The sequence below is a fragment of the Macrosteles quadrilineatus genome, unplaced genomic scaffold, assembly GCF_028750875.1.
Source record: "Macrosteles quadrilineatus isolate MER2022 unplaced genomic scaffold, UCM_ALF_1.0 Scaffold_3__2_contigs__length_128488019, whole genome shotgun sequence".
Classification (NCBI taxonomy): Eukaryota; Metazoa; Arthropoda; class Insecta; order Hemiptera; family Cicadellidae; genus Macrosteles; species Macrosteles quadrilineatus.
The window spans coordinates 3373357-3397877 of record NW_026542596.1 but is presented as its reverse complement, the minus strand read 5'-3'; the positions used below and the strand labels follow the sequence as shown (position 1 = coordinate 3397877).

At 35.8% G+C, this 24521-nt stretch overlaps 1 protein-coding gene across 2 annotated transcripts in view; it reads left to right on the top strand.

Annotated features, from left to right (window-relative positions):
* LOC128988560 (uncharacterized) overlaps nucleotides 1-24521 on the top strand; it is a 75408-nt gene that overhangs the window by 1847 nt on the left and 49040 nt on the right. For both annotated transcript variants that reach the window (XM_054409952.1, XM_054409951.1), the window contains exons 2-3: nucleotides 8036-8265; nucleotides 24181-24252. In XM_054409952.1, the coding sequence (XP_054265927.1) occupies nucleotides 8036-8265; nucleotides 24181-24252 (302 nt within the window). The remainder of the gene's footprint in view (nucleotides 1-8035; nucleotides 8266-24180; nucleotides 24253-24521) is intronic.

Here is a 24521-nt window from a genome sequence, read left to right as displayed (position 1 = left end):
GCCAAAACAGTCCGGAGGTACCTAGCGTAAATTAATGAGTCGTTTCATTATAACCTAAACTTTAACTTACCTAATCTAACCTATCTTCAAAGGACTTAATACAGATACGAATCCGCATTTAAAGTCCGACCTATCTTCCTCACATGTCTTTTCTGTCATGAAATGGAATTTTTGAAAATTAAGTGTGAGGTTGTGTTAGGTTAGGACTTATATGATGGTGAACCGATCTGTAGGCACTGTGATAGGTCAGAAGAGACAGCCGATCACCTACTCTTTGATTGTAACGAGCTCTCTGATGCTAGAATCATTTTAACTCGTGGGAATCTGGCTAGAGGAAGATATCTTCCCGAGGATGAACTTATTGGGAAACTACAGGCATTCATTGTAGGCCTAGTTTTAACTTGTAAGGTCAACAAGAAAACAATTAACTGGGGTGCGCAATAATTCGATTTTGGATGATGTGCTTAAAGGTCTCGACCTGCCCCTGTAAGGTAAGATAAGATGGGCCCTTTTCCGCCAGACCAATCCTTCCTATCTGGTATTAGTACTTTGAAAGGCTTTCCAAAGGAGTATTTTTTGGACATGTGATCTGAAGGAAGGTCCATTTCATCATTGTGTACCACCTCAAACAATTTTGAAGTGCCCTTTATTGTTTCCTGTGGTTATCCATAAGTTTTTGCATCTGAGGCGTTGGGCTGTTTTTCTTGCTACCGGTACCGCCTTGATGAAAATGTCGATGGGTAGCATATCAAGCAGACACTCTAGAGCTGCTCCAGGACAGCGCTACTTACTGCCCCAGTTATCATTATAAGAGCAAGCCTCTGAACTCCTGCTAAAGCTTTGACAGCTGCAGTAGATTCCATCTTTGGCCACCACACAAGCAGACCATATGTAAGGGCGGGTCGGACAACAGATACATACAGCCAGTGCAAAAGTCTGGGCTGTAACTCCCATGTTCCACCTACCATCCGCCTGCATGCCATAAGGGACCACTTATCACGTTCAATAACTTTTTGAAGATGAGGTCCCCAGTAAAGTGATCTGTCCAAAATTACACCTAGATACTTCACCTGATTCTGCAGCTCTATTTCAGTGCCCTGCAGTATTAGTGGGCCGATCCCATCCAGTTTCCTCCTTCTTGTGAAGGGTACGATTACAACTTTAATGGGATTAATGGAAAGCCCAACTTCCTGACACCAACGGTCCACCACCCTTAAAGCTCTGTTCATTAATTCTAAACTCGTGCAGTATGCTGACGATTCTAATCTTATTGTATACTGCTAATTGTCAGATTGATTTGGAAGTAGCAGCTCATATAGAATTATCACAAATCCAAGAATTTTTAGTAAACAATCGATTAATGCTAAATTCACAAAAAACTAATTTTATTTCTTTCAGCACCAAGCAGAACCGAAACAAGTGTAGCCCTCATATTTTTATTGACAACAACACAATAAATCAAATTGTTTGTACAAAATTTTTAGGTTATCCATATTGATGAATGTCTTAGGTGGGATAATCATGTAGGAAGCATTGTGCTTAAGGTAAATTCTGGGATCTATGCCTTGAAAAGAATGTTTTATTTAAGTGACCTAGCAACATTAAAAATAGTTTTTCATTCCCATATCCAATCACATATATCTTACGCAATAGTAGTGTATGGAGGCACTTCCCAGAAAAATTTAGATAAGATACTTGTTTTACAGAAAAAGGCAATAAGAATAATGTTAAATCTAGATTATAATGAGTCTGTAAATCAACATTTTGTCTATTTGAAACTATTAACTGTCTTTAGTTTGTACACTGGAATGTATCGTACATGTAAAAAATAACCAGGAAAAATTTAAAACACATTGTGAAACCCATCAATACAACACTAGAAACAAAAATAATATAGTTCTACCGAAACACAACTTATAAATGTATAAAAATAAGCCCTCATATGCCGGTGTAAAGTTTTTAAAGATACCAAATTAAATAAAAGATATTAAGGATAATAAAACCTTTAGACAAAAACTTAAAGAATTTTTGATAGAAAAACCCATCTACTCAATAGGCTAGATGAACTTTTTATGAATGTATATTATAGCTATAATTTTATTTTCTGTATTTTTTGTTTAGGTTTTAAAGTATTTTTACATAGTAATAATAAGCTTGACACTATTGTACGTTTTGTACATAGGCCTACTATAAATAAAGATAATTTGAATTTGAATTCATAAGACCAGTTATGGTTCCTTGGAACTTTCCAACCACAAGGATTGCAACATCATCAGCGTAACCTAAGGCGAAAACCCCGCTTTCATTGAGGGTCCTTATAAGGTCGTCTGCTACCAAATTCCAAAGGAGGGGAGAGAGAACCCCACCCTGGGGGCAACCTCGAGGTATTCTTGCCTAGATCGTGTCATTATGGAGTGAGAGCCCGACCTTCCTACTGTGAAGCAAGGATTCAGTCCACGTACATACGATACCGTAAAATCCTCTAGCTCTCACCGCATTAAGAATTGCTGGGGTGCCAGTGTTATCAAAAGCACCCTGAATATCGAGAAAGGCACCCAGGACCTCTCACTTCTCTCTAGAGCCTTCTCAATCTTGCTTACAAGTTGGTGCAGCGCAGTCTCACATGATCTTCCTGCGACGTACGCATGCTGATTGTTATGAATAGGATTTGTCCTGAGAGCTGTATCCATCATATATCTTAAGATCAATTTTTCTAGGATCTTGAGAAAGAAAGAAGATAGAAAAATGGGTCTAAATGACTTAGGATCAGTGTAACTACTCCCCTATAATACTCCCTTATATCAGTGTAACCAACCCCTCCCCTTGGTTTTGGAATAAATGCAATGTGAGAATTACACCACCCTGAGGGAATGTGTCCTACAAGGCTAAGCTTGCTCTGAAAAGTTTACAGAGTGGGTTTCTATACCTTCCTGTAAGCAAACAGGTCTTACCTCATCAGGACCCGGCGATTTGAAGGGTCGTAATATATTAGCCCATCTTACCTTGCTGAAGGTGACTATGCGGCAAGCAGTGCTCCACATAGAATGGGTGGTATGACCGCCCAGATTTGGCCGCTCAGAACTCACCTCCTCCTGCTGCACTTCAAAAACAATACAACCAGGGAAATGAGTTTTTGCCATAACCTTAAGTAGGCCTATTTCAGTAGGTTCAAAAGCCGTTGCACCACCCAGTCCTTCAACGGCACCAAGAGTAACATTCCTGTCTCTAACAAGAACCTTATGTATTCTAGAAGTGTCTTTAATACCTTCTAAATTACCACAAAAATTATTCCATGTCCATGAAAGCCTTTTAGCCTTTCGTACTGCGTTATATGGAAAAATTCCCCAACCTGAAGACAATATGCCTATGATCAGACAGGGATGGCTCAAGAGACACTGACCAGTGACCAGTCAATAATCCTGTTGAACCCGCTGAACACAGGGTAAGATCGATTACTGATTGACCTATCCTGCTTAAGAAAGTTGGTTCCGAGCCTACGTTTGCTACAAAAAGGCCAAGTGTCCAGGGACCTAAGCTAGTTTGACTAGGTTCCACTTAGCTAGCTTTTTGAGGGTGTTTTTGCACCCCTTTACTGTTTAAGTGCCTCTGTCACACATGACCCCAGCGCCTTTAATGCAGCTTGGCTATCTGAGAGGATTTCTATTTTTCCCCTCCTCAGGTTCTTGCCTAGGATGGCAAGATTTTGTTGGAGGGAATCAAGGGCGGTATTTCTCCTGAAAAAAGGTAGAGACCCAGCCCAGCCAAAGTCCTACAGGCCTATATGCCTGTCCTCTTTCATGTTAAAGACTATGGAAAAAGTAATCAACCGCCACATAAGGGACATTTACTTAGAAATTAGTCCCCTTAGTGCGAGTCAACATGCGTTTGTGAAGGGCAAATCAACAACAACGGCCCTTAGCACCCTAGTGGCAAAGGTTGAAGATACCCAAGGGCACCAGGAATTCCTAGCAGGTTTCCATGGACACACAGGGTGCCTTTGATAATGTGAGCTATAACTCCATAGATGCAGCAGTCAGAAGCAGGGGCATCCCCCCGACATAGCAGCTTGGATTATGGCTCTATTCAACAGTAGGGAAGTGACAGCTGATTTAGGCAGCTACTCTTCAGCAATCGTAACACGCCAAGGTTGCCCCCAAGGAGGAGTCATCTCACCATTGTTGTGGGCTTTAGTGGTGAATGATCTTTTGAGAGAGGCAGACTGGAGAGACATGGACCTCCAAGCCTTTGCAGACAACACTGTGGAAAACCTCACCCAGACAGCTGTGAGCTTCATCGTGGGATGGTGCTCAAAAGAGGGCCTCACTATTTACCCGGACAAAACGGAGCTAGGCTAATCTCCTTTACAAGAAGGAAAGCAAATCTAACTCCCCCCAAAATTCAGGGGAAAAGAGTGAAGTTAGTGAAGGAAACAAAATACCTTGAAGTTTACCTGGACCAGAAACTTACCTGGAGCACTTTATGTTCTTGCAAAAGGCACAGGAGGTTTTGGAGCATGCAGAAGAACCTTTGGCAAGAAATGGGGACTAAGTCCCAGACTGATACGTTGGACCTATGAGGCCATAGTCAAACCAATACGCAGCTTTAGTGTGGTGGCTAAAGGCAGAGCAGACAGTAGCTGTCAGGAAACTGCAGCAGCTGCAAAGGCTTGCGTGTACGGGGATCTGCGGGACGATGAAATCCTGTCCCATAGCTACAATGGAGGCAATACTCCACATGCTTCCACTAGGGCTGGAAGTTAAGAAACGTTCAGCCACTGCTGCCCTCAAAATGGGAAGCAGAGGTGAGTTGAATCTTCAGAGGCTGACTGGTCACCTGTCCATTCTAAGGGACTTCCCAAGTAAGGACATGGAATTAAATAATGCCAGACCTCATCACAAAGGAATATGACTTCAAGATTCCTTACCAAGTTGTCCGAGTAGGAGAAAGATATAACTGGCAATAGTGCAACTTTAAGAGGGACAGAGCATGCTTGGTGTACTACACAGATGGAAGCCGAAAGGATGAGAGATCGGGGTTGGGGGTGTATGGCAACAAAACCAACATTTCCTCATCCCTGGGAAGCACAGCAACAGTATTTCAATCAGAGGTCCTAGCGATTGAGTGCTGTGCAAATGCCAATTTGGATCTAGATCTGGAAAAAACACAACAATCGCTGTCTCAGAGTTCATAAATCAAGTATCGCCTGGCCTGGATGGATCACAGAGTAACTGGTCTAATCACACATATCTCTGATCATGATGGCCAGCTGTTAGAGTTGAACAATGTAAATTAAAAAAAAATAGGTTAACTAGGAAACAAGTGCGCAAGTTCAATCTTTGTAACACAGAATCATTCTGTAGGGGTTTGGGTTCCGAGTCCTGGTTTCAGGTTTTTCAATCCACTGTCGATCTTAAATATAATACATTTTTTAATAATTTCAAACACCAATTTGACATAAACTTCCCAAAATTGTATACAACTGAAAGGGAACATGGACCAAATCAGTGAGGAAATAAAAATAAACAGGCAGAAATAATTAACTTAGAGTCTCAGTTTAGATTAAACAAAGATGAAAATCTAAAAATGTTGATAAAGTCTGAGAAAAAAGAACTTAAAAATAATGTAATAAACAGCAAAAGACAGTATTTTGATAATAAAATCCTTAAATCTAAAAATAAAAGCAAAACCACTTGGAACTTGATTAGATCAGAAGTTGGTAAAACTTCTAGGTCCCATTCAAATGCAAATATTAAATTATTACACAATGGAATCTACTTGACAGATCCAGAAGTCATATGTGAAACTTTTAATGACTTTTTTGTCCGTGCAGTAAAAGAATTGGTAACTCCTAACACTGCAACAAATTCTACAAACTATAATATTGGCAATGAACATCCAGATATCACCTTCAGTTTTAAAACCGTAAGGAAACAGTGTATTAAAAAAATTATATTATCCTTTGATAACAAATTATCCACGGGTAAGGATGAAATTCCCATTACAATCATTAAGGCTGCCCTGCCCTACATTGTTGGTCCTCTAACTCATGTAATCAACCATTCCCTCATATCAGGAGTATTCCCTGAGAGTCTTAAAACAGCCAGAGTTATTCCTGTTCTCAAAAAGGGAGATCCAGAAGACATTAGATGCTATAGACCAATATCATTGCTTCCGGTATTCTCTAAAATCTTAGAACAAGTTGTGTTTATTCAGTTTTCAAATTATCTGGAAACAAATAATCTTCTTGACAAACAACAACATGGTTTCAGATCTAAAAAGTCTACTATAACAGCTGGTATCGAGTTTGTAGAGTCGATCATTGACTCTATTGACAGGGGGGAGAAGGTAATTGGAATTTTTCTAGATCTGACAAGAGCTTTTGATAGTGTAGAGCATTCTAAACTATTAGATATGCTCTGCTCACTCGGAGTAAAAAACACTGAATTAGCATGGTTTTAAAATCATATCTTACCGGCAGAAAACAATTTGTGGAAATTAATTACTATCGTGAAACTTTAAAGTTTAAGTATAAAGAAACTTGTACCTCTCGCCCATTAACAGTGCAATATGGAGTCCCTCAGGAATCGATTTTAGGTCCCTTAATGTTCCTTTGTTACCTGAAGGGTCTACCAGAAGTCACTTGGGGCAGAGATACAAAAATATGTCTTTATGCAAATGACACAAATGTGGTTGTCTCTGCTGACACTGAAAATAATATTGAAATATCATCCCATATTGGCTTATCATTAATTAAAGACTTTTTAGATAGCAAGAATCTCCTTCTAAATTCAGAAAAATCCAATTTTGTATCATTTTCAACAAAACAAACTAGGAACAAAATAAAGCCTACAATATTTGTTGATAATCATGTATTGACCCAATTAGACCACTCAACATTTTTAGGTTTAATCATGGATGAAAATCTGGCATGGGATAATCCAAAATAGAGAGAATCAAAATTTTGAATTACACTATCAAAGCGATACTTTACCTTTTGTTGAACATACAAATTTAAACATCTCTGCCACCAAGAGTCCTGATATTCGAATATATAATAGGTTACGTACCTTGGTCTGTGTTCAGTCTTATCTTAGTCTATGGATGACTAGTTTTGGGTACAAAGACCCATAATCAAATCCTTTAAAACATCATGTTGAATTTTGTCAAAAGTCCGACAGAAGTCTTCATCAATATATAAATACAGGTCGACACATAAAGTTTACAATTAAAAAAACACAAATTACAAAACATTTAAGACTATAGGCCGGCCACATTGAACACGGGACAAACCGACGCAGATTTCACGGCGGACACGACAGAACTATCCAATGCCCCGTTGGTGACATTGGTCTTGGGGGAGGGGATACGTCAGCTGATAAAGACTTGTAGTAGCTCTGATGTCAATGCTTTTGATTCTATAAAATAAAATATTTGAAATGCAGTAAAAGCCCCCTCATGAACATCTTAGAGAGTCTTAAAATTTATAAAGCTATTAAAAGATCCCCTGAAGACGTCTTGAATTAAAAACTAAATTTTGGTTCAAATGAACTGATAGTACAAATATATTCAATTAAGGTATACTAGGCAGGCTGAACAACATAAATTAAAGTTTTTAGAAGAAATGTAGTTTCATTTGGATAAAATTCTTAATTAATTTAGCCTACCTAAAATAAAAATAAAGTAACTTAGTTTTGATGTTAAAAAACAAACTGAAGAATTATCTCCTTTCATTGTTTTTGTATTCTTTGGATGCATTTTGGAATTTAGGAGATATAACATAAATTATAATTTAAAATGATGATTTACTTTTGTTTTGTTTATTCTTCTTAAGCTTAGTATTAGTTTTGTAACAATGATAATTCTCTATGGATAAGTATGGCATAATGTATCTTTATATTTATTTCACGCTATTCATTGTATAATAACTTGTACTGCGCATGAATAAAGAGATTTTGGATTTGAATAAGTTTGCCAGCCATGACAAATGACATCTTGGCCACAATTTAATATACAATAATTACACTTCTTTCCACAGATAACATAGATACTCCGTCCATTTTACTACCTTGTGGTTCCTGCAACCGAACTTTCCGTCCTGAGGCACTCTCAAAACATTCTAAAGTGTGCGAGAAAACGTTGATGAAGAAAAGAAAAAAATTTGACTCTTCCAAACAAAGAATCCAAGGGACTGATTTAGCTGAGTTTCTTCCAATCTTGCCAACATTTATTAAAAAAACAGACAGATCACCAATAAGAAAAACCCAGGTAAGAAGATAGTTTACAGATTTGGTAGTTTCTGAGTTGGTTGGTTGTTTTTGAGTGATTTAAAACTCTGTGCAATTGTTGCTGTACAATATAGGCCTACTGACAACTTTCACCTTTAAACTTGTTTTGGAACTTTTCCGTTTGATTGAAATCAATCCGGTTTAGAGTTAGGTCAGGCTAGAACCAAGACATAATCTTAACCTAAAACAATGTTTTACTAAACTCAAGTTGAAAGGTTTAAACATAAACACAACCTGTAAGTTATATGTTATATTCAATGAAATTTAACGGGAAAAAACACACCATTTTGCAATAAACCCATTTGTTGCAAGACTTGCATGGCCCGTTCCTTAGTTTTGCATTCACTAGCAACAGCCAAAAAATATTTTTTTAATTTACTTGTAGCAGAGCACTACTACTTGTTTGACCACCAGGCGTGCCTCTCATCAGTACAGTTTGATAAGCCAGATTTACCTATCAAATCCAGACAAAATAATTTTAAAAATCACTCTCTAAAACAATTCCTGGGTAGTACGAAGACATCCCATCTATATGGATCAGCTGTAGCCAATTTTTTACTAAAAAAGAACGTAGTTGTGTGAGCCAGTCACAGATTGCGCTAGTATCTAAAACTCTATTTTTGTACCTTATTTTTTGTTACTGACATAGTTGCTGGGTCACAACAGTTGCTTTAGCTCATAATAAGTCATTCCATCAGTTTAACTTAGTGAAAACCATCGTGTAATCGGCAGAAATCAGTAATTTAGATCAGCGAAATCTGTAGGTGGCTCACATCAAATAAGACAAATTTTTGATTAAAAACCTGGCTACAACTTTAACATGGGGATGGAATGTCTTAGTACTTAAGCCTACGTGTAAAGCCACCATGTCAAACATGTTACATACAACTTTTGTTTCATAAAACAGAAACTTCATTGAACTTTTTGGCAGAAAGCTGTTTAACCTTTAGTAAAACACAATCTTTGGTTGTAAAAAAAATGTTATGTAGGCCTACAAACACCCTTGTGCTATATTTTTAGAACATTTTTGTTCGGTCAGAACAACTATAGCCTAGGTACCTAAGTGGTTGTATAACAGAAAACATGTATTAGGCTTATAGTGTTAACAGGGTTAATATATAAGTTATAATAAGAGATCGTGTATTGTTAAAATCAAAATTTAGGCTATAGTTGTAGTCATTTAATGGAAAAGGTCCCTGATTTTGAATGCACTGATACACCTTTTTTTACATGCATTAGAATTAGAATAAAGTGTGTACCTAACCCTTTCTAATATAATTTGAGCCTTTGACTCATCAATCAATCCAGGACTAATGATAATTTTTGGATGAGTGTTGAACATTTAAAGTTAAGATTCATTTAACTTGTTTTTGTTGTGGCTTGAGATCCATTGTACAAGCTTAATAATAGTATGCTATTTAATGAATAAGGAGTAACCAATGCTACGTACTACTTAGGTGCTACTAATGCTAAAATACCCCGCCGCAGAAAACCTGCAAACTAAGCGAATGTCCATCTACCTGGCTGGAATTCCACTAAATTATTTCCTTAAAACTTTCAGATTTATTTCCTATTTAAATATTGTTAATTTTGATGAGTACTTAGGTTTGATTTTCTTCCCTGTAGCAGCAAATATTATGCATGTAGTATGCATGCACCTACTTACTACTTAGGAGCTACTAATGTTAAAATACCCCCGCCGCAGCAAACCTGGACTAAGCGAGTTTCCATCTACCTGGCTGGAATTCCACTAAATTATTCCCTTAAAATTTTCAGATTTATTTCCTATTTAAATATCGCTAATTTTGATGAGTACTTAGGTTTGCTGCTACAGAGAAGGAAATAGGGGTTTTTTTATTGAAATATTGATAGCTTAGTATGAAGTAAACAAAAAATGTCATTAAAATATGTCCATAGGCAAGCAAGCTACAACAGTTTATTTATTCTCCATGAGAATAACATGGTAGGCTAGGTAATTTTAAATCTACACTTTTTTGGGATTTTTCCTGTAACCGTTAAACATACAACAAAGCTTCAATATACTAAATTATTTGTTTTTTTGAGCTTATTTGTCCGATCATGCTGGTTCACGAACTCGTCCAAATAAATGTAGGTTTACACGTTTATAGTCTAGGTTAAGATTGTCATGTCTCATTGGTTTGGCCGCAATAATTAGATTAGTGTGCTCTTTGTTAATAAGTTTTTTCACATCTTCAGTGAGTCGTTTTATCCCGGTGGATTCTATTTTGATAGTTCCTGCTAGTACTAAAAGGTAATCCTCTTTACCCAAATCTTTGCTAAAACTTTTTATTTCTTCTGTGACTCTATCAAACTTTGGCCCAGGCCTTACATATGAACAAACATTGTCATTTTTGTTATTGGTTCTATTAATGAACTTAAATTTTTTCCATGACTATCAGCTAAAATTTAAAGCCTTTGCCTCGGCATGTTTGATTTAAGATTAGTTGAAGTTGCGTCTTGGTTTGTAATTTCTTTTGCGATATCTTTAGTGAAAACAGAATTGGATTCCTGGTGTTTATTGCTTGTTAAGTCTGTGTAGGTGGTTGATGAACGTAATTTATTCTGTTAATGTAAGTTTGCTTGCACTAATACAACACTGATTCACAGTATTTTCCCCGGTTATCAAAACTCAAGAACAATCGTTGCACTTGCGATTAATTAAAGCGGTTAAGTAAGGCACAACGTTTTTAATCTCTCTTGGTTTGGATGTGCTGACAAAACTTGATCGGAAATGGTTGCGGTATTTGTAAACAAATTTGAATGTAAACATATCAGTGACAACTAGAAGTGAGAACTAATCCAAACAGCTGATCAATATTTCATCAAATGTAATAGTAAACATTGGGAGAAAATTTGACAAAAATCAAACAAAATTGGGTTTTTGGTGGTTTGTTATTTTGTTTTCAAAGAAGCGAGGACATGTTTTTGTTTTTATAGCCAAAGACACTCTCACCAATCCAGTAAATACAGAAAAATTATTAGAACCTTGATCGGTACTCTAGTTTTCTAGGAGTAGGCCGCGTAAAATGACATTTTGGCGTTACAGACGGAGTCACAGAATGGACAAACAAACAGACAAACAGACATACAGGCAGAAATTGAGATAAGACTCGTTTCGGCTTTCTTAGGCTATGAAACATAAAAATGACCAAAAACTGCATGATTCTTAGCAATGTAAAGACAAAACTGTAATTTTAGCGAATTTCCCATATAGGGAATAAGCTATTACCGTAGTACTCATGGTAAGACCTGGACGCGGGACCGATTTTTTTTTTCGTTTTGAGGTCCCTAGAGGCCAAAAACACCATCCGTTCAAATTCATATATATATATATATATATATTTATATATTTATATATATATATATATATATATATGTGTCCGTCAGCACGATAACTCGAGCAAAAATTATCCGATTTGGATGAAATTTGGTACAAACGTGTAAACGTACGTTTATTCGAACGAGTTCGCGATCCAGCATGATCGGACCATGGGAACGGGGGTTTACGGGGGGTTTTATGGGGTAAAAATAGGTTTTTCCTATTTTTGACCCAAAAAACATAAAATTTAGCAATTTCTTTCCAAACCATTTTGTAGAGCTTAAAAAAACAAATAATTTAGTATATTGAAGTGTTATTATGCGCCTAATAGTTACGGAGAAAATTCCAAAAAATTTTAAATTTAAAATTCCCATGTTATTCTTATGGAGAATAAGTAAACTGTTGTAGTTTGCTTGTTTGTGAACATATTTTGATCAAATTTGGAAAATGTTTTTATTTCTCACTACCTATTCACATTTTACAAAAAAAAAGTTTTACCCTCCCTGATGCAGCAAACCTAAGTACTTGTTAAACTAATTCTATTTAAATCAAGAATAATAATGTTATATTTTTAAGTAGACATTTCAGTGTAAATCCAATCAGTCAAATGGAAATTCGCTTAGTCTGCAGGTTTGCTGCGGCGGGGGTATTTATTTATATAGACCAGCTGAACCCGGCAGACGTTGTCTTGCCTTTGACTATTTATAATTTAATTACCGTAACGTTTAATTGTCTTATTGTATATAAAGTGCTTATAACTAAATTAAAATACGTACAACAACTAATGAAACACATATAGTACAAAGGATAACCGATTCTTTATTATTGCTCTTATATTAATGCTAGGTTATGCTAGCTTAATTATTAATGGTTATTTTCATTCATGGTTATTAATGACAGTATTTTCAAGATGATCTCGTTCGCATGGCTCAATCACGTCCTGGTTGAAGTTCGTTCGCTGCGCTCACCTTTAGGTTGGAGCTCGTTCGCTACGCTCACTTACCTTTAGGTTGGAGCTCGTTCGCTGCGCTCACTTGCATGCCTCAATCACGTCCTGGTTGAAGTTCGTTTGCTACGCTCACTCACCTTTAGGTTGGAGCTCGTTCGCTGCGCTCACTTGCCTTCAGGTTAGCTCGTTCGCTACGCTCACTTGCCTTCAGGTTAGCTCGTTCACTACGCTAACTCGCCTCCAGGTTGAAGTTCGTTCGCTATGCTCACTCACCTTTTGGTTGCAAATTAGCTGTTGTCATAAATGTAAAAGAAATAATAGTGATGCACCCTGTTTGTAATCCTTGTAACTTTAATGCTATTGAACATCATAGAACAAAACCAACTTGTTTAATTGAAACAGCTGTTAAGATTCATTAATTCCATTTCTCATAAGTTTAACATGGGAAACTCTAGAGCCACTGGGGCGGAGCCGATTGGACGGATCACGAAATTGATGGTGTATAAACCTATTCCATGAAATTCTAAACGTATGTACCAAGTTTCGTGGCAATTGGTTCAGCGGCGTCTGAGTTTATCACTGCCAAACAAATATATATATATATACAAACATCCTCTTTTATACTTATAGATTTAGTTTTGTGTTCTTAAAAGAGGTGCGGTGAGTGGACAGTGAAGCTATTTCTAGCTGTTTGATACAAGTGAGTGATTAAAGATGATCGAAACACGATGAATATGAGATTAACAAACCATGTATGTTGTTTGTTCCAAGAGGTTGTCACCGATCTTTTACAGGTTGCCATTTCATTGAAAAGTATTAAAGTATTACAGACGTCGTGGAGGAGAGCGGCGAGTTGAGGTACAACCGTACCCACCTCGGCCACCTTAGGACGTAAGGTATGAAGGTTCTACTGCTTTTAACATCCTTTAAAACGACAATTTCTCGAGCTTGGGCCCTTTAAATGAAATATAAAGTCGAAGTTGATTAAATTAATTTAATGGTGGCTTCTGTACACCCGTGAATTTGTGGGTAGAACCTCTTGTAAGGTAATAAATTGAAAGAATAACATACAAATAAGAACAGCTGAGTTATTTTTAACATTAAGTATATGGAAAGTTCCCTTTGGAAAGTTTTGCGCAAGGTTTCTCGTCATGACGAACATTTTAAGTATATGGTTTATTGGGGTGTGACTTGTAGTTTTCTCAAAAGTTCATGGGTACTTTGGGCTTTATATATAGATAATAGGTATTGTTGTGATCAGTGGTGTCTACAGTGGCTCTGGAGTTTCCCATGTTAACCTTATGAGTACTCATATTTAAATGGAATTAAAGAATCTTAACAGCTGGTGCAACTAAACAATTTTATTCTGTGATGTTCAATAGCATTAAAAAGTTAATAGGTTTACCAACAGGGTGCAGCACTATATTTATTTTTAATTTATGAGAACAGCTAATTTGCAACCAAAAGGTGAGTGACCGTAGCGAACGAACTTCAACCTGGAGGCGAGTTAGCGTAGCGAACGAGCTAACCTGAAGGCAAGTGAGCGCAGCGAACGAGCTCCAACCTAAAGGTGAGTGAGCGTAGCGAACGAACTTCAACCAGGACGTGATTGAGCCATGCGAACGAGCTCATCTTGAAAATGAACGAGCATGTGACATAAAACCACAATAGGACAGGACGACGTCTGTCGAGCCAGCTAGTTCTCCATAAGAATAACATGGGAATTTTTAATTTACAGATTTTTGGAATTTTTTCCGTAACCATTAGGCGCATAACAACGCTGTCAGGGGTGCCCAGAGGGGGGTACTGTGGCGCGTTTGCGCCACAGGAATTTTTGGGGGGGACTTTTTTTAAGAGATTTAGGGGGGATTTTTAATTTTTGCTAGCTGTCATAATGGCTGTATAATTTTGTACAAGCAGTCCGAAAAAGTGTTTCTCACTAAAAGTAGCTCACTATAAACACCATCAACATTTTGCCGTTCGTAATTAAGATTGCTTCTAAGAATGGTAAAGCACCTTGTCAGACAATCCTTAACATGCCAGTGTCGAATTTTACATGTTATGTTTTGTTGGTTCTTTAACTCCACCATAGTCAGGATTTAAAAAAGATCCCCTTCTGGAGGTGTCGTCAGAACAAGGCTATTAAAAAGAAAAAGAGGTTGCCTCAGTCGCACGTATGACGTCACCCGCCGACCCGGACGGTGCTGCTTTTAATTCACACAGCTGTCACCTGTCAAGTACTTTGTTATTGTTGTTTGTTTTTCATTTATTTATTTGTAAACAGATCCGGGTCGGCAGGTGACGTCATACGCGCGACTGAGGCAACCTCTTTTTCTTTTTAATAGCATTAAAGGCAATCCTGGGGCTATAAAAATGAATTATAAGATTACTTCGTCACAAAAACCTTTTGTTCTGGTGGCATGGTATTTTGCCCGGCTATTTTTGTAGAAGGCAGCCTGGATGTGGCGAGCAACAAGTCTGACTTATTTCGTGACTCTGCCTATAATTTTTAAACAATTAAGATACTTTATGCCAAAGTATTATTAATACACTTAAAGCTGTTTGATTTCTTAAGCCCTCTAAACATTAACGCCACCTAATATATTGTACAGTTACAGTACTGTGTTGGAGTAGAGTAATTCACCGAGTATATTGTTGAACGTGTTGAAGACGTTGTCTATAGCAATAGTGAGCACATGTTGGCTGACAATACAAATTCGGAATTTTGTAAATTGAAAAACTTCTAATTCAATGATTAGTTAGATATGTATTGTTAAATGACGTTTCCTATTAAACATTTAATTTTGATTCTCAATCAGCAAGTTTGTTTTTTGTACCTCGAGTTTACTAAATACTTTAAATACTCGTTTTATGAGGTAAAGGGAAAATTGTCAGATAAATTGGTGGGGGGAGGGTAGGTTTAAATAAACGACAACATAAATTGGGGGGGGGGAACTACTCATTTGGCTTGGGGGGGGGGGGATTGCGCCTCTGGGTTTAGGGGGGATGGGCACCTCTGAACGCTGTAATATACTAAATTATTTGTTTTTTTAAGCTCTACAAAATGGTTTGAAAATAAATTGCTAAATTTTAAGTTTTTAGGGTCAAAAATGGGAAAAACCAATTTTTACCCCATAAAACCCCCCATAAACCCCTGTTCCCATAGTCCGATCATGCTGGTTCGCAAACTCGTTCGAATAAACGTAGGTTTACATGTTTGTACCAAATTTCATCAAAATCGGATGATTTTTGCTCGAGTTATCGCGCCAACGGACACATATATAAATGTGTCTCATATATATATGAATTTGAACGGGTGGTGTTTTTTTTTGGCTTCTGGGGACCTCAAAACGAAAAAGTAAATCGGCCCTGGGTCCAGATCTTACCATGAGACCTACAGTAATAGCTCATTCCCTTAATGGGAAATTCACTAAAACTTACTGAAAAAATATTCTTTTTCTTAAACGAGGACAAACTTGGAGTTTCAAACTTAATCTCTGTTACTCATTCACCGCAGCAGGAGAATACTTACGACTGTGGAGTTTTCACTATTGCTGTCACTGAAATAATTTTACCTACATACTTCAACAACCCTCAAACACCAATATCTCTTTGGAAAATCTTATCTTCCCCTCCTTTGAATGGAGCAATTCTAACTAAAAGGACACAGATTGTTTATTTTGTTCTGGACAATGGCTCTGTAAATACTCACCTATTATAATCATTGATGCTGCATCCGGATGAAGTTGAAAATGCAACAAGAATAGGACATGACAACCAAACGGGATGGAACACAGTAACAAAGGATCAAACCAATGGTACCAATGGAAATTTTGCGTGCTGTGTTTGCTTGGTTATTCTTAGGTTAAGTTTGTTTTGCATAATGATTGTATATATTGACAAGTGTATTTTTTGACGATGCCCATTGCATTTAGTACAATGCTTAAAGGAAAATAAATGTCATTTAATTTCATTTAGAACTAGCTGTGTGCCCGTTCTACGCACGGGGATCTTATTGTAGTCAGTTATTGAAACCTTTTTATTAAGAACAGAATTTGGTTTGCATATTTTCAGATATGCTGGCAAAACTATTATACAGTATATAAACCTTCGCAAATACAGTATCTGACAGTTTCAAGCCAAAACAAATGCTTCGAAATTAAATGTAACCTGGGTCGTGTTGGTCCATATGTTAAATCCAATGATTAAACTAAAAAATGCTTTATAGATCTATGAGGCATAGCCCTAATGTAGGCCTATAATTGAAAGTTACCTTCCACAATGGTTAAAAGTATTTAGGGCACTACTTCAACCTCCCAATTTAACACTTTATTCGTGTTGACATTTTCATTATAAAGGTACTTTTGTCCTTTCCGTGAAACACTGAGAAATAAGGACATTAATGCTTTACTAACAGACATACACACAAAAATACAGAACTTAATTAGGGGGTTTGCTACGCTTTAAGCATAACAAAGTACTTGTAAAATTAGTATCTAAAATATTTTGTTAATGTCATCAAATTTCATCATAACAATGTATATTTGCTTGGACCGATGATGACCCGAAATGACGGCTTACTATATGAAATGAAGACGACTGGTCCAGGGTGGTCCAGCCACCCTGGTATAGACGATTGGTAATTTATGTATAGTAAATATTACCAAAATAGGCCACGAACTATTGATACATAAACAACGTAAAGCGTTTAAACAATTCATTATGGTTAGCTGAATAAATGTTTTACTAAAGTGCGTTATCGTTTTCTTAGCATAAACTAACATTTTGGAATCAAGAAAGAAAAAGCAAAAATTGTACAGTTAAGACATCAATTAAATTGAATACGCCTGTAATAATAAATAAGGTGCAACACCAACGATAACTAATTTGTAAAGTACAGTGATGTGTTGGTACTTAAAAATGATTCTTGCTACTACCAACAGTACCAACGGTTCTAAGGAATAGAACCGGTACCAAAAACCAACGTTCACAGTTGAGAACTATAGTACAGCCGACCAATTATATGAGTTTATCAAGTCCCGAGGTTATTGATCTCATTGGTTTTTTATTTTCTCGTAAAACGTTTTAAAACGGCAATCAAAGTTATTTCCCAATAATTGCTTTATTTGTAAACAACTTTTAATGTAAACTTATCGGTGTCAGTTTTTAAAAAAAACAACCTCATACAAACAACTATTATTTAATAGGTTAGGCCCTACGTACCTATTCTCGAAACAATGATTGGTAAAGGCTATCTAATAACATTAGAAGGAAATGTGACAAAAATCACACAACGTTGGGTTTTTGGATGTTTGTAATTTTATTTCTTAAGTAGGTAGGCCGTGTATTCTAGGGAAAAGTACCGGTATCAAGGATCGTCGTCGAACAGTTTGTTATGAATAATTGGGTAGGCGTACGTACCCAAGAGCATGGCTGTATGGTCCAGCGATTGCATCACACGGTGAGTAGGTACTATTGACTATATATACAGGGTGTCCCGGAACTCTCTACCAATATTTTAGGGCATTGTTCCTGGGTAAGAAACATATCTAAATATCATATTTAAATTGTCCGGAAGTCCTTAGTTACTCAGATAGCCGCCATTTTGTTTTTTTCACTTATTAATTTTTTTCTGAAAATTGGTTAAACATACGAAGTTGAAACTTTGCACAAACATATGGCAGTTTTAGTGATACGTGACCGCTTTCAGCATGCGCTGCAACTAATATCCGGCGGTCACGTATCACTAAAACTGCCATATCTCAGTTAATACTCGTCCGATCTTAAAGATTAAGGTGTCGATCGATTTGTAATAAAATTGCCTTAAAAAAGTTATTCTTCTAAAATTTTTGTAAAATCAACGGTTTTCGAGTAATTTAAGAAACAAAATTTTAAACAGCCGCCATTTTGTTTTATGAATTTGAAAAATCGTCATAATTTTTTTGTAGTTTTGTCTAGTTGTCATAAATGTTTGTGCAAAGTTTCAACTTCGTATGTTTAACCAATCTTCAGAAAAAAATTAATAAGTGAAAAAAACAAAATGGCGGCTATCTGAGTAAATAAGGACTTCCGGACAATTTAAATATGATATTTAGATATGTTTCTTACCCAGGAACAATGCCCTAAAATATTGGTAGAGAGTTCCGAGACACCCTGTATATAGTCAATGGTAGGAACAGAAAATAACACATTAGAAAAGCGAGTTTAGCATCATCCGTAAACCTCTGTTACAATCAACCACTGCAGTTGTGATTTTTTACTTATCACTTTACACAACCGCCATTGAAGCGCCGTGTCATTGAGTGGAAACCATATTTCTAAGCCATTGGCGACGATCATTATTAAATTTAAAGTTTCCCAGCCGTATACAACACTGATTCAAGGTCTTCTTTCTGGTTATCAAAACTCAAGAACAATTTATACACAAAGAATTTCTGGTTCCTGAACTGGATGATGCCTAGTTATTTAATTTCATTTACACGGTTACACTATTACACTATATTATTGCACTTTCGATTAATTAAATCCGTTATGTAAGAAAAACGTTTTTAATCACTTGGGATTTACATTCAAAACGTGATTGAAAAAGGTTGCGGTATTTGTAAACAACATTTGTAAACATATCAGTGACAGCTAGGAAAAATAATCTTGATCCGAACAGCTGTTCGTTATTTCATAGATGATTATGCAATAAAAATTGGACGAAAACTTGACATAAATCGCACAAAACTACATTTTTGAACGTTTGTAATATTATTTACAAAGTAGTGAGGCCATATTTTAATGGCTAAAGACAATCTTGCCAATCCAGTGAATACATTAAAATGACTTGGATCTTGATAGGTACTCTCGTTTTCCAGGAGAAGATAGCGTAAAATGCCATCTTGAGTGTTACAGACAAAGGGAAAGACAGACAGACAGACAGAAATTGAGATAAGACTCGTTTCTGCTTATTTAATGTATAAGACGTAAAAATAACCTAAAAATATATAATTCTGAGCAATGTACAGACAAAACTCTAATTTTATTTATATAGATAAACAGAATAAATAACGTTCACGCCTATAAATATAAAAGTTTTTAGGCGTACCTACCACCACGTGAGCACAAAACAATATACAGCTGTCCGTGTGAAAAGCATGCATTTCCTAAATTTAAGCCGGCGATAATTAGGGATTGGCCTTGTGCCTAATATTGGTGATTGCGAAAGCAAGACACAAAGGAAATTGTAGTCACTTGAATTCAAAGGGTAATTTGGATGAAATCATCGGTATTCTTGGGTATAAGACTATTTCTCCTTTAACCTTACCACTGATGATTGTTGCTTCGATCAAGTTTGGTGCCATTTTTTTAATCGTCAGTCTGGTTCCGTCGCACAGCTTGGGCGGATTCAAGTTTTGCATTAGTATTATTGGAGTTCCTTCTTTTAATGACAATAATATGGTGGGTTAGTGACAAATTGGGAGGTATTTGAACTGTCAAGATGGTTTTAGTGCTAACAGCTTGAAACTAAATAGTTCAAAGACACAAATAATAAACTTTCAAACAATGCAAAATAAAACACTTGTCTCGTTTGATTTACCCTATGATGGAGTTGTTTTGTCACTTATAAAAGCCACAAGTCTTTTGAGCATAAACATAGACCAAAATGTAACCTGGAGTCTTGATTTCCTCACCATTTAATAGTTGTTTGCAAAAACATTAAGGATTCTCCGAATTTATAGTCATAAGTCATACGTCGTTTATCTTGTTCGCTGCTGACCGCTAGATGCCGGGACGGCGCCAGGATAATAATAATAATAAATAATAATAAATCTTTATTTCTCCACAAGTAATACAATAAAATTACAAAGATCTATAAAAACAAATTATTTTACAATGTAATCAAAACTTATTGTTAATTAATTAAATAAAAACAGTTTGCTTTAACTTGCGAAGAAATATACACACCCAAAGAAGATTAAAACTTCTGTGTGTGGGCGGGAGTCTCAACTAATACTTAACAATATCAAAAGATTCTCTGAAAAGGGTAACAAAATGAATTATAAATTTAATTTACCTTTAGTCCAATAGCTTTTGTGGAAAAGACAACAAAGAAAACATAATTCACCAATATCTAGGAAGTAAAACGAAAATTATGTAACTATAATAATGAGAACATTTTAAGAAATTGAAGAAAACAATGAAAACCCAGACTCTGAAATACAGATACTTACAAAGATAAAGCAAATACTCTGAGCTAGACATGACTTGCTAATTTTATTAAGAATACAACTGTTCTATTTCATCATATGACTTGGTTAATAGCCACTTTTTCAAAGATTTCTTAAAAACACTAAATGACCTACTCTGCTTTACAGATTCAGGAATGACATTAAAAATTTTAATTGATAAATAAATAAAACACTTCTTAAACAGGGTACAGTTTGGTTTGGGTAAACGTAGAATGTTTTGCGCAGTTTGTCTAGTTGAATAATTGTGAATGTTATCAACTGTTGGTCCTGCATTACCACTATTTGAAAAATATAGTCAATACTTTAAAAATATACAGGGTGATTGATATAAGTGTGCCAGCCGTTTTATTCGAAAACTATAAGAGATATCAAAAAAAGTTAAAAGGTAAGTGCCTTGGATTTTTTATTAAAAAAATTATAGTCAAGTCAAAAAAATTATTTTAGCCGCCATTTTTCCAATATGGCCGCCAACTTTGATTTTTCTTATGGAACACCCTGTATTTTATGATGTATTCTGATAGAAAAAGTAATTTTAAGACGATTTTATTCTTGTGATTTTTTTCATAAACCTAACCGTTTCAATGATAATAATGGTTTAAGTTGTGCAATTTTGAATGGTTTTCGAGCAAAACGGGTGGCATGCTTGCTTAGGCCTTTATCGAAACTCTTTCTCATGCAGAAATTTCAAAACTTTAACCATTATTATCTTCAAAACGGTTAGGTTTATGAAAAAAATCACAAGAATAAAATCGTCTTAAAATTACTTTTTCTACCAGAATACATCATAAAATACAGGATGTTCCGTAAGAAAAATCAAAGTTGGCGGCCATATTGGAAAAATGGTGGCTAAAATAATTTTTTTGTTTTTTTAAATAAAAAATCCAAGGCACTTACCATTTAACTTTTTTGATATCTCTTATAGTTTTTGAATAAAACGGCTGGCACACTTATATCAATCACCCTGTATAAATATCTGAAGGGAAGGATATTATGAATTACAAATAAAGGTAGAGAATGAGAATAAAAATTTACATTACATATTAATCTGACAAATTTCTTCTGTAAAGTTATTAAAGATTTTAAATTCGACACATAGGCACCTCCATACAAAGAAATTCCATATTCAAGCTTAGAATTGATTAAAGAGTGGTAAACCTGTTTTAAGATGGGAAGAGGACAGCAATATTTGAGGTGGAAACAAGATCTAAGTGAGTAACGTAATGAATTTTTTAAATTATTTACATGCATCTTCCATGATAGATTTTCATCCAAAAGTACACCTAGATATTTGGTAACATTACATTGTTTTATAGAATCACATAAGCAACTAGTTTTATTACAATCTGTTTTATGGAAAATTAAAGGTGGATTAAAAACATTTGACTGGGATAAAGAAAAATTGATAAAGATTGTTTTAGAAACATTTAGACAAAGTTTGTTGCAACTGAACCAAAGTGATATTTTATGTAGATCATCCTGCATTATGTGATGAAGCTCATCTAAAGTGCTTGCACAGTATGACAATGCTGTATCATCAGCAAACGCTGTTAGGCGTCCATTCTAAAGACCACTGCACAAGTCGTTGACAAAAATTAAAAATAAAATAGGACCAAGGACTGATCCTTGGGGAACACCGAAGTTAATACTTTGGATACTACTTTTGCTCTTCTTAATTTTAACCAGCTGCCTCCCAGAAAGATATGACCTAAACCATGAAAGTGGTACACCTCTTATCCCTGCTGATTCTAGTTTGTTCAAGAGCAAAACATGATCGATAGTATCAAATGCCTTACTAATATCTAAGAACAAACCAGCTGTTTTATTATGAGTTGTGCTATTTAAGTTTCCGTAAATATTTGTCAAAAAGTGTTGAAGTGCTAACTCTGTACTAAGGCCTTCTCTAAATCCAAACTGATTTGGTGAAAAAAATTTATTGTTATCTAAAAATCCAGTGAGTCTATTTTTAATAAATTTTTCTAGTAATTTTGAAAGCACAGGAAGCAGTGATATTGGGCGGTAGTTCTCTTCGTTACACTTATCTCCTTTCTTAAATATGGGAACTACTGTGGCAATTTTTAAGATATCAGGGAAACAACCGCTAGCAATACTTAAATTGAACAATTCTGTTAAAACTGGAGTGATCTCGTCACATATATTTTGAATAATAGCTGCAGAAATTAACTCATCACCTGTACTTTTGTGAGGGGAAAGAGTAATAATTAATTTTGCAACTTCATGCTCAGTGATAGGACTAAAAAAAAAAAAAAAAAAGAAAAAAAAAAGGAGTTTAACTAACGCTCGCCGCTGCGTAAACATTGCTGCCGATTCACTGAATTACAGTAAAAACAACAGTAGTTATACTGGATGGCAATGTTCTGCAATCAAACTGGCTTTGGACATAGTACTAAGTGATTCTCATAGATAGCAGCACCACCCAGGTTGCAGTCGGCAAAGTAGTGTCGCTCTAGCAGGAAAGAGGTGGTACAAAGCCCTGTTCTAAATGACCCTGGTGGTGATTTTGGGAAAATATATTTTTTTATTGTAAGAAAAGTACATCCCCACAAGCTGCAAAGAAATATAGGACGCTCGTGACGAGCTGGCTGATCCATGGTAACGTTAAACAACAATGAACGGCGACGTTCCGGAACGTTCCTAGCTCCTGGCACCGTGGCCCGTTTGACGTTCCGGAACGTCCGTAGCAGCGAACGTGTTATTCAGCAAAATTAACATAAAATGCATTAGTTACGTCAAAAACATAATGAAATATTTACATAGTGGTGAAAACAGTTGGAGATTCCTTTTTAACTTTGCACAATTAAATCTACAGTTCTACTGGATGGATTTTGTTAAATAACGTGTCATTGTAAGGCATAAAAGTTTGAGTTGCTTTTTCATTTGATGTGTTATTTATAGCTCTGTAAGTTTCATAGTATAAAAGTTATAAAGTAACTAAGCGAAATTATGTGTTATAACAATAGCCTAACAAGCTTTGTAGATTTTTTTAATACCGATTACAAAACTTTTAATTTGGCTATTTAATATATTTTTTAAAAAGGTAAACATAAATCATTTAACAGATCTCAGCCAATGTTGGTGACAACCAAACAAATCTGTGTTAAAAATAGATTTCTCAATTTAGAGCTCTCTTCAACAGCACTTCCTGTCTGTTGTGGTAAATAAGAATGAATGGACTCGAATATTGTTGTCTCGTGCATCCAAACTATTGTTATAGACCTTTCATTAGTGCTTTCATCTCCGCTTAAAATGTTTATTAAGTTAGTACATAGTGTTTGGTTGGTAGTTGTCAGTTTGCACGCATAAAACACAGTAAAAGTAATGTTTGCACAATGTTCTTCTTGTATTGTTTTATAGACACAAGTCAGCAGCACTTCACAGCTTCAATCCAGTAGCAAGTCTTCCCTGAAATCACCTAAGCAAGAAAATGTAAGAATTTGTTGGAACTAGTTGTATAAATAAGTTGTGTTTGTTGTTTTTACACTAGGCTAATAACAGTACCTTCAATTCTGCTTTGTGGTATTAACCAAGAATTAATCTATATATTAATACGCAATCGGTTTTCTTTTCACAGTCATAACTCAATAACGGCTTGATGGATTTTAAAGTTTGATGTGTCAAATTAAAGGTATTTTAACGTAGATGTGCAAATACGTCTCAGAATATTTAGAAAGGGCACCACTTAAGTACATTTATGG